This window comes from Cyprinodon variegatus, unplaced genomic scaffold (assembly GCF_000732505.1).
Source record: "Cyprinodon variegatus isolate N-32 unplaced genomic scaffold, C_variegatus-1.0 Scaffold1195, whole genome shotgun sequence".
Classification (NCBI taxonomy): Eukaryota; Metazoa; Chordata; class Actinopteri; order Cyprinodontiformes; family Cyprinodontidae; genus Cyprinodon; species Cyprinodon variegatus.
In genome coordinates this window covers 172,492-182,449 of record NW_015151648.1, presented here as the reverse complement: position 1 = coordinate 182,449, position 9,958 = coordinate 172,492, and the positions used below count along the sequence as shown (strand labels likewise).

At 39.8% G+C, this 9,958-nt stretch overlaps 1 protein-coding gene across 1 annotated transcript in view; it reads right to left on the bottom strand.

Moving 5' to 3' along the window:
* Positions 1–1,114: 1,114 nt before the first annotated feature.
* Positions 1,115–9,958, bottom strand: part of LOC107102061 (cyclin-dependent kinase 18-like) — a 51,807-nt gene continuing 42,963 nt past the window's right edge. Inside the window, exons 8-13 of the mRNA XM_015401223.1 lie at positions 9,350–9,447; positions 6,550–6,655; positions 3,098–3,140; positions 2,927–3,017; positions 2,734–2,811; positions 1,115–1,176 (exon numbers count right to left, since the gene is read on the bottom strand). Of these exons, the coding sequence (XP_015256709.1) occupies positions 1,142–1,176; positions 2,734–2,811; positions 2,927–3,017; positions 3,098–3,140; positions 6,550–6,655; positions 9,350–9,447 (451 nt within the window). The 3' untranslated portion in view covers positions 1,115–1,141. The remainder of the gene's footprint in view (positions 1,177–2,733; positions 2,812–2,926; positions 3,018–3,097; positions 3,141–6,549; positions 6,656–9,349; positions 9,448–9,958) is intronic.

The window sequence follows — 9,958 nt, the reverse complement described above, 5'->3', positions numbered from 1 at the left end:
GGAGGCTGCTGCACGCCATGAGGATCGCACACAGATCAAGACTCTGACAGAATCTATGGTGGAGAAAGGAGGCCATATTGGTCACTGGTTTGGTTTTATTTTTGTTTTTGAATGTTGCAAATGTTTATTTCTGAATTTTGAGTTGTTCTATTGGTTTACCTGGTGAAAATAAATAAGTGAGATCCTCATAAAATGGCCAAATCTAAAAAATAAAATGCATCAACTTCCAAAAATATGAAACTTTGATATTAAGGAGTCTTTTGGGTTGATTGAGAACACAATTATGGCCAAATAATAAAACTAATCCTCAAAAATACAACTTGCCTAATAATTCTGCACACAATGTGTGTATATATAAATATATAGTTATCTTTTCTATGTTAGATTGAAACGGATCAAACAAGCTGCAGTTGCTTTGGAAGAAGAAACCAGGAGACCAGAGGAGAAAGGAAGGCAGAATGGGAGAAGAAGTGACCAAAACCGCCTAAAACTTGGAATCATCTTTGTGCAGCAAACGGATCTGTCCTCCATTTGCACAGCAGAGGAAATGAGGAAAATGATGAAATTGGTGTTTTGGTCCCTAAATTAAAACAATTGTTGGAATTCCTCTTGAAAAGAGAGAGTGGAGATGTTTTAAGTGCAAAACGATTCAATCTCTAACCTTCCCAGAACCGACTCCAGTGCAGGACGTCTCTCCTCCGCCAGAGAAGCTTCTGGTATGTTTCAGTTTTTAGACAAACCGTCACTTTGTGCTAAAATACAGTTTACACTGCTTCTTCTAATCTGCTTTGTTCTAGTTTGTCTTTAGCTTTGATGTGAACTATGGTTACCAGTTATTTAACGTCTGTGATCAGAGAGAGAAAACTGTTAGAATTCTTTCTTTTAAAGGATCAAAGGAGTGAAACTGATCTGAGCTAATGGCCGCCGCCGCCGCCATGATGTTTTTATTTAGTGCAAACATGTTGAACATGAATGTTTGTGTTTGGAAGGAGAGTGAATGTGAACCTTCAGGTTCAGCTGCTGCCTTGGAGTGAGTGACGGAGGGGGGGGGATATCTGTTTACTGGTTGCTTGATGGTTCTTGGTTGTTCTGGATTTGAAAGGCAGCTTCTCTTCTTCTTCTTCTTCTTCTTCTGCAGCGTCTAGAAGATGCTCTGTCGTCGGTTCTTTCCTCGGCCTGAAGAGGACGACATCAGAGTCAAAAACAAACAAGTTTTTCAAGGTTTTCCAGTGAGAGTCGGTCCACTGATGCTGAAACTTTAGCATCTCCTGGAAAAGCTTTTTACTTTTGCTCAAAGTTAAGTCCTTTCTCTAAATATGTTGTGGGTCTGAGAGTTCAGACGTTCTTTGCTTTGCTAAATGAATCGCCTGGTTTAAAACTGAACTGATGCTCTGATCCAGGGACGTCCTGCTTGTTTGAAGAGCGGCAAGGATTTAATGACAGAAAACGAACCTGCCATAAGGGTTAGTTAGTTACTAACCCTAACCCACTAACCTTAAACCTAACCCACTTGCCCTAAACCTAATTTTAGCCCTTACTATCAACTTACCAGATCAATTGGCTACTGACCCTAATATTAGTGGAATACATAACTAAATCTAACCTTGACACTTGCCCTAAACCTAATTTTAAGCCTTGCCCTAACCCTAAAACCTAGCCATTACTCTACAAACTGGCTTGGCTATGGATCTGAGATTTTGCAGAAGAATAAACACTTTGCTTCTCATTTGGTGATTATATTTTTTTAACTGTAAAATTTAAATCATGAAAATATAACTTAGTATCAAACAAAGATTATTCATTATTGGGTTTTTGTTGAATTGCATTAAAAAAGAAGAACAAAGCATCTAAAAGTCTAATGAAAGCTTGCAGTTACTATGAACCTGACATATGGAGAGAATTTTGTTGCATTATTCTTGCAGGCAAAGAAAAGCTTAGATGGAAATTCAAATAAAATAGAATCAAGAAATAAAACTGAAAGAACTTGGTCATAAAAAAAAAGATCTGAAGAAATTTTGCTGTTTACTCAGATTTTTTTTCATACTGCATTATTTCCACATCGTGCTTTCTTTGTACTTTTCACGTAAAGTTTAAATCAAATAGTTTGATCTCTCGTCTAATAAAGACGTTGTTGCTAAAGTCCAGAAAAACAAACAGAAACGCGTTTTTATTTTTCCATCCAGAGGAAACACCGTCAGTGAAGGGAGGAGAACGGGGTCTGTGAAGATTAACTTTAAAGAATACAATTTGTCAAAATTAATCTGATTTATACGGAAGAGGATTAGGGTCACTGAAAACAAAAACAAAAAGTTAACAGATTTTTTTTATTTTATTTCAGTTTAACATGGGAAAAAAGTCAGAATTCTGACTTCTTTCCCATGTTAAACTGAAATAAAATAAAAAAAATCTGTTAATTTTTTTTTTTTTCAGTGACCCTAATCCTCTTCCGTAGATTTATGTTTAAAAAATATTTAAAAAATAACGAAATAAATAATTTGAAAAATATAAGATCTGCAAAGTTACGCTTTAAACTTTTTTTTTGATCAAGAAGTTTTTTAAAGTTTCATTTCCAAATTCCTTTTTTTTTTTAAACATTTCCTTTTAGAAGATTTTTTCTTTTTTTTTTTTTTTGCTGTTTGCCTGAAACAACAATGAAGCAAATTTCCCTTCATACCGGCAGATTATCTGAGATGTAGCTTTAAAAAAAAAGGTCAAGTATGATTCTGGTCTCACTTAGAGGCTGAAACACTGAACTTCGATGTCCTGGATCTTTGTGGAGCTGCACCTCTCTGAGGGAAAACACTGAAGCGTCTGGAAACGAGAAGAAGGAGGAAGAGAAACTTCTAACTGCATGAACATAAAATCCTGCAGGGATTAAAATGTGTCGCTGGGAAAAACAGAAACACTTTAATAGATATGATCTTACTGTCAGCCAAATGATGAATGTCTTCCCCCAGACTCTGGAAGTAGGGGTGGTGCTGAGCGGCTTCAGAGGAGATTCTGGTTCTGGTGTCGTACTGTAATCAGGCGTAGAAACAGAGTCAATAGAGCTTCAGTTCATCCAAGCTTGGTTGAACCTGCAGCCTTCAGGTCCTACCAGAAGCAAAGCTGTCAGCAGATCGATTCCCTCTGTGTCCAACCTAAAGGAGACACAGGAAAGCATTAAACCCACCAAAATATTAACTCATTCCTTCTCAATGTTTGTTTTTATTGTTTTTCTTGGGAAAGGGGGGGAACTGTTGCTTTGAAGCCAGAAGGTCTGGGGTTGAAATCCCTGCCTGAGGTTTAAAACAGTTTCCATGCTCTCTGGGGTCGATTCGTATCCAAGTTTCCTCCCACAGTCCAAATAAATAAATAATCAAGCGGTCTCTATTTGCTGTCATCTTTAGCTAAGTGAGCAGGAAGCAATTATGACGCAGGGAGAGTAACAGGAACAGACCGGAGACCAGAACTAGTTCAGTTACCAGAGCATTTTAACAGGGACCACAGACTACAGAATATGTTTAAATCTGTTTCATCTGCTTCATTCTATCTCTATAGTTCTGCTGCTATAGGCTTAGACTGCTGGAGGACATAGGGACCCCTTTTTCCTCATTCTGCTTCATTCTATCTCTATAGTTCTGCTGCTATAGGCTTAGACTGCTGGAGGACATGGGGACCCCTTTTTCCTCATTCTGCTTCATTCTATCTTTGTAGTTCTGCTGCTATAGGCTTAGACTGCTGGAGGACATAGGGACCCCTTTTTCATCATTCTGCTTCATTCTATCTCTAATCTCTAATCTACTTGGAAATTCTTGTTATATTTAGATGCATGATATGCAGTTCATTTGCATTTGATAGGACCTATTACTGGGGGCCCTGGGCCCCATCAGGTAACCAGCAGAGCTACCCTGCACTCTATTATATTGCATAGACCTCATTTATTGTAACAATAACCTATAACAACAGCTGATTGTGTCGTCCGGCCCTTTCCTTCAGCCAATCAGGTTACAGCTTCTGTTTTTCATTTATTAATATTTATGTTGAACTTTATACTTTTGATAAATTTTTAATCACGGTTTCATCTTTAAATTACGTTGGAATTAATTCAAAGCTGTTTCAAAGTTCAGAAATCTTCACACTTCCAACTAAACCACAACATAATTGAATGTGGTTACAAATAAAACAAATAAAAAAGGTTAATAAAATCAACTCTGTGAACATTTTCAAGCCTCCTGTCCAGATTGTTTTTGTCCGGGTACCCGATGGATTCCTGGCAGAAGTGGAAGATCGTGTTCCTGACGATGATGAGAAGATGCATTTACAGACATCCCGAGTTCCAAACACTCATTTCAGGGAGATGCTTATTTTATTGATTGATCCAATCAGCTTTCTGATCAAGCAGTCGCCTGAAACGCTGGTTGATCAGAGCATCGCTTTGGACAGAAACGCTGCAAAGTAGGGATGCAGGATATTGGGATTTTGGCCGATATGCCGATATTTTAAAACTCATGTAGCCGATAACCGATATCGATACCGATGTTAAAGCTGGACAAAAATAAGTAGTCATTGAAAATAGCAGTTTTGTTATCCATTTCTGACACTTTGAAAAATAATATACTCAAATATATTTTCATATGCTGATATCAAATTGATTTTTAAAAACGCGGTATCGATCTATTTTACTTTCAAAATTTGGTGAAATTTCATCGTTCTGTTACAAACTCTCGTGATATTTTGCAAATTCTTGTGAGATTTTGTTAGTAAAATAGATCGATACCGCGTCAATATATCAACATATAAAAATATGGCAACATTTGGTGAATTTTCGGGGGATTTCGTAGCATAACGATGACATATAGCAATATTTCATTAGTAAAAGAGATTGATATGGTGTTTTTAAATGGCAATATATCAGCATATGAAGATATTGGGATATTTTAATGGATCAATATTTTTTCCCTCGTCTTTAGAAGTTTTTAAGTCTGTAAAAAAGAAGTTTTTGAGGAAGAAGTTCCTTATCAATGTGTTTTTGAACCTTGTTTTTTATCCCACATTGTTTACATTTGATTTGCTGCACTTTATGGAATGGACATTTTCATTTACTGTCTGAAAGCTGTACTGTGCGAAAGTTCTCGAAGTCTGAGCTCATTTAGTTTTGCTAAGACCTACAGCAGTAGGGGCGGTTTGTGACCGAGTGTGAAGCAGTCAGGATGAGATTCAGTCTTACTTTACTCCTTGAGTTCTGGTGTTTTCTTTTCTCCATGTTTTATAGTCCTAGTTATTTGATTATCATTTTGTGGTTATTTCCAGTCTTCCAGGTTTCCATTTTTTTGCTCTCTGCTGCCCTCTTGTGTTCTCCTTCTTCCCTAGCTCTTTCCCTCTTTTGTTCTGTGCACACCTGCTCCCAGTTTCCTCATTAGCCCCCTCTTTGTCTCAGTCTCCTTTAAAAGCCCTCTCTCTTCAGTTCCCCTTTGCTGGGTCCTCGTCAAACACCGTCTGCACGCTCCAACTCCTTCTCTCTGAGCCTTCCTCGTTATGTTTGTGATTCCCCTGATGTCTCCATGTTTTCTGGTACGTTAGACTTGTTTTCATGTTTTTGATTTTTGGATTTTTGGACTTCTGGTTTCTTGTTTGTTTGGACTTGTTTTTCCTTTTGGATTTTTGGATAACCAGCCTCTGATTTCTGTTAAGTCATAATTAAATCTACATTAAATCTGCTTTTGGGTCAACTCACCATAGTCAAATCGTGACAGATGGGTGTGTCAGGTGCTAGAATACCTCGTGGTGAAGAGAGAGCTGAGTGAAAAAGGCGGAGCTCTCGTTTAACCGGGTGGTCTACGTTCTCTCCCTCGCCTCAGGTTGTCGTCGTTTCTGTTTCATTCTGCCATCTGATTGGCTTATTTGATTACTGGATAATGGAGTTTGTTTTTCTTAAAGGAGTATTACGCTCTGATGGTTTAGTTGGAACCCAATCACCATTTTAGGGAAGCCCTCCTCAGGAATCTGATGGCCCGTCTCATGGTAACGTACCACATTTTTCCAATCACTGGTTTTTCCTCAACTCACCAGCCTGTCTTTTTGCAGATTATTGTGAAAAACGTTATAAAGCTTTTCCATGGTCATCCTTCTGGTTCCTACCTGCATCAAAATCACATGAATGATCATGAAATCTGAAAGCTCCTGTGGAGTGAGGCTGAGCTCAGGGAGAGCCGCTTCTCCTCCACATCCAGAGGAGTCAGATCAGGAGGCTCAGACATCTTTTTCCCAATGTCCCCTGAACGCCTCCCTCAGGAGCGGTTTCAGTCACCTCCACCGGGAGGAGACCCAGGAAACCACCCCTCTGGTTTCCCCCAGCAGAGCTGGAGGAGGTGTCTGGGGAGGAGGAGCCTGCTGCCCAGATGAAGCGGAAGACGACGAATACGAGTACGAAGCCGGTTACAACATGGGCTTAATGCTACAGCTAACTAGTTAGCAATAGATGGAAATTTGAGCCACTAATTCAGAGTTTGTGGATGTTTTAGCAGATTAATAGATGATAGAATGACAGAGCAGCTCATAGAAACTCACCGGGGCACGTGGTTGATGAGAGGTTGAGATCTGTACTGGGGGAAGAGGTAAGACCTGAACTCCTCGTTGCCGCTGATTCCAGGCCAAGTTTCTTCTGTCGGAGTCCCTAAAAGCAAAGAAATCATCATCTCATTTATTATCTGATTCCATTCATAATAATAATAATAATCAGGAGACCAAGTGAGAGAAAGTGATCTATTTGAATTACTGCCAAAGGGCCATTTGTGGTAAATAAGGTACGAGCATTGTTGTCTTCGTTAATAATCTCAGAGAAGAAAGATTCTCTGGCATCTTTTAGTCGTAAATTATATCTAGTTTCAGTGAACCTGGAGTCCTTTCTTTCTTCACCTTCCTCCAGCTTTTCCATTTCTCTCTGCTGGAGCGTTAATTTTAATATCAATCATGCTTTCTAATAACATCTCTTTTGGTGATTAGATCAGTAGGAAATATTTCAAAGTAAAGAGAAAAATGATCAGATAGGACAACATTTATAGCCAAGCTGCATTATTTCAGTGATTGTTCCTCATCTTTCCAATAAATCAGGCTCCCGCTGCAGGTTTACCGGAGGATCATACATCCTGTCCAGTTTCTGTCCAAAATGCAGGAACTCTGTCTGCGTTCAGGACACGGTTAAAACTTTGCTCTTTCAGAGAGTTTATAGTGAGCCAGGCTTCGGTTATTAACTCTGTCTGCTTTTATTCTGTGGTGTGAAGCTTTGACATCAGCGGAGCTCTTCCAGACCGTAACTTTATGGTCTTTTTTTTAGTCCTTTTGTTTAACCATGTTCAATGTTTTTACAGTATTTATTTTAATTGGTGTGTTTTTACTATTGGCTTGAAGTTTATGTTTTTAGCTATGTTACTTTTTAAGATAAAGCCCCTAAATGAGCCCCTGCTGCCATTAAAGGCGTTTTTCATTAAAGTCGGGCTAAACTGTATGAGGTTTTCGGGCCGATTCTCCAGTCGTCGGAGTATTCTTTGCATCAGGCTGAGTTTCAGCCTCATGGTGCGTCCTGTAGTGTGCAGAGGTTAATGAGGGGCGATCGGCCTCTAATGACCATCTCCTGATCTTAAGGTCAGGAGAAAATCCAACATGTTTGAAATCCAGTGGGTCCTCCTGAGGTGTTGGTGGGTAAATCCTGCTGTTGAAGCAGAACTATGAGCCCATTTACCAGAACATTGAGTACTGAGCATGAGCATGACAGGGGAGTTGTTCTTGTTCTTCTTCTTCTTCCAGATTGAGGAGTCTGACCAGCTCCATCTCTCGGCACTGAGTGTGCTTTCCGGAAGTGCAGTGGGAGCAGGTAGATCGCATCAGATCGTCGGGTCGTGCAGCAGAAGAACAAACATCCTGAGCTACAATGTGAGCTGTAGCTGTTTGCAATGATTAGAAATGTCATAGAGTGAAGCTCCGCCCTAACATAGAAAAAATATTCTGGTTCCATTGCATTTAAAAGTGTCTCACAGTAAGACAAGTTATTCCGTTAAAGTTCTGCTTTCCATTGTGGCGACAGGCATGTTAACAATGATGGAGACACCGTACTATTGAGTGTTGTGACGACCCCTAGGCAGAGGTGGGGACTCCAGTTTGTGACTTGTACTCGAGTCTCACTTAAGTCGCATATTTAATGACTTCAGACTCGACTTAGTCCCGCGATTTCCGACTTGTGAACAATATTTTATTTTTTAACTGTTTTTTGTTTGACTAACTTGACTGATCGCCGCTCGCCTTACCCGCACACAGCAGAGGTTAAAAAAAAACGGCAGAGGGGCTGTCAAACAGTCACGTAGCACCGACGTCACTGACGCAACGCTACGTGACGTATAAGCATGTATTTTTCACTGACCAGTTCAAGATAATGATCATTCCATTGGACTTGAGCTCTCAAGACTTGAGACTTGACTTGGACTTGAGCTCTCAAGACTTGACTTGGACTTAAGCACTCAAGACTTGAGACTTGACTTGGACTTGAGATCTCAAGACTTGACTTGGACTTAAGCTCTCAAGACTTGAGACTTGACTTGGACTTGCAAAACATGACTTGTGAACATGTCTTCCCCTAGGCTCCACTGCTTCTCCAGTTGTGTGTCTTTTGAAGGCTAATTGGCCTAATTGAGCTAAAGCTTTTAGGCTGATTTCCAATCAGTTACAGTCTTTTGACCACACTGATCATTTGCTGTTTGGCTGCCTGTTTCCTCAGTCTTGCAGACTGTTTTCAATATAAAAATAATTTTAGGGGCAGAAAAAGAAGCTGCTTTGAAATCCGTTGAACCTGGTCTGTCTGCGTTTTTGTGGCAGCTTCACTGTAGGGTTGTTACTCTCCACTGTTAATGAGTTTGGAGGTTTGATAAGATGGAGAATCCCATCACTGCTTGGAACCAAAAAACTGAACTTGGAACATTGTTTAACAAGTTGGAGTAAACTTGGATTTGTCTTTATGCCTGAAATGGGTCGTTTTTTTGTTAGTTTACTGGTGACAGTATTTGTTGTGACTTAGATGTCGTACATTGAACCAAATTAAAGAGTTTGCAACAGCTCAACCATAGAAAGCAATTCCATGAAGTTTACGTTGCTCTGGAGTTAAAATGAAGGCCATGAAAGTTTGGTCATCAGTACCTGCTGTCTACCAACCATGGAGAGCTCTGTGCTCCCCTCAGCAGTTATAATTATAATACCACTTACAATTGACCTTGGGATATTAAGTGTGGAGGTCATTTCAAAGCTTATAGCACAGGTGAAAACCTTTTTTGGCTGTAAACAGTATCGTTGAAATCACTGCCGTCATTTCCAGCAATCTTACCCATGACTCTAAAAATCAAGTGTAGCTCCTCCTTTATTGTGGCACCAGGAAACATCGGACGACCTGTTGCCATCTCAAACAGGATGCAACCTACACCCCTAGGAAGAAGGCAAAGAGATGAAAGCAATGAAAATACAAGACGGGAAAAAAGGTGAAACAAGCAATTCTCATTTTAAAATGAGAAAGTAAAGTGTGGGTGGATTCTGTCCAGTCTTTTGTTCTGTGTTGGGGGATGTGGAAAGGACCCCCCGTGGAGCTATGAGGGGACATGTGAGCTAAGAAATGTACAAAAATAGAGGTGGAAAATGGTCTCCCATGCATTATGCATTGTTCTGTCACAGTGAGTCATCTGCAACCAAACCTGGGAAATTTGAAAGGATAACAGTGATTCATAGAAGGTTTGAAGACTGTGTGGATGCTAATCATCAGACCCATACAGACCTCCATTCCTCAAATCAATGTTTTACTACGAGGAATCAGTTGAGATTTAGTTGATCATCTTTCACCTGGAGCGATGCTCTGATGATCTGTCAGTCCATCTCGATGAAAGACACATTGGTGTTATACACTCACCGGCCACTTTATTAGGTACACCTGTCCAACTGCTCG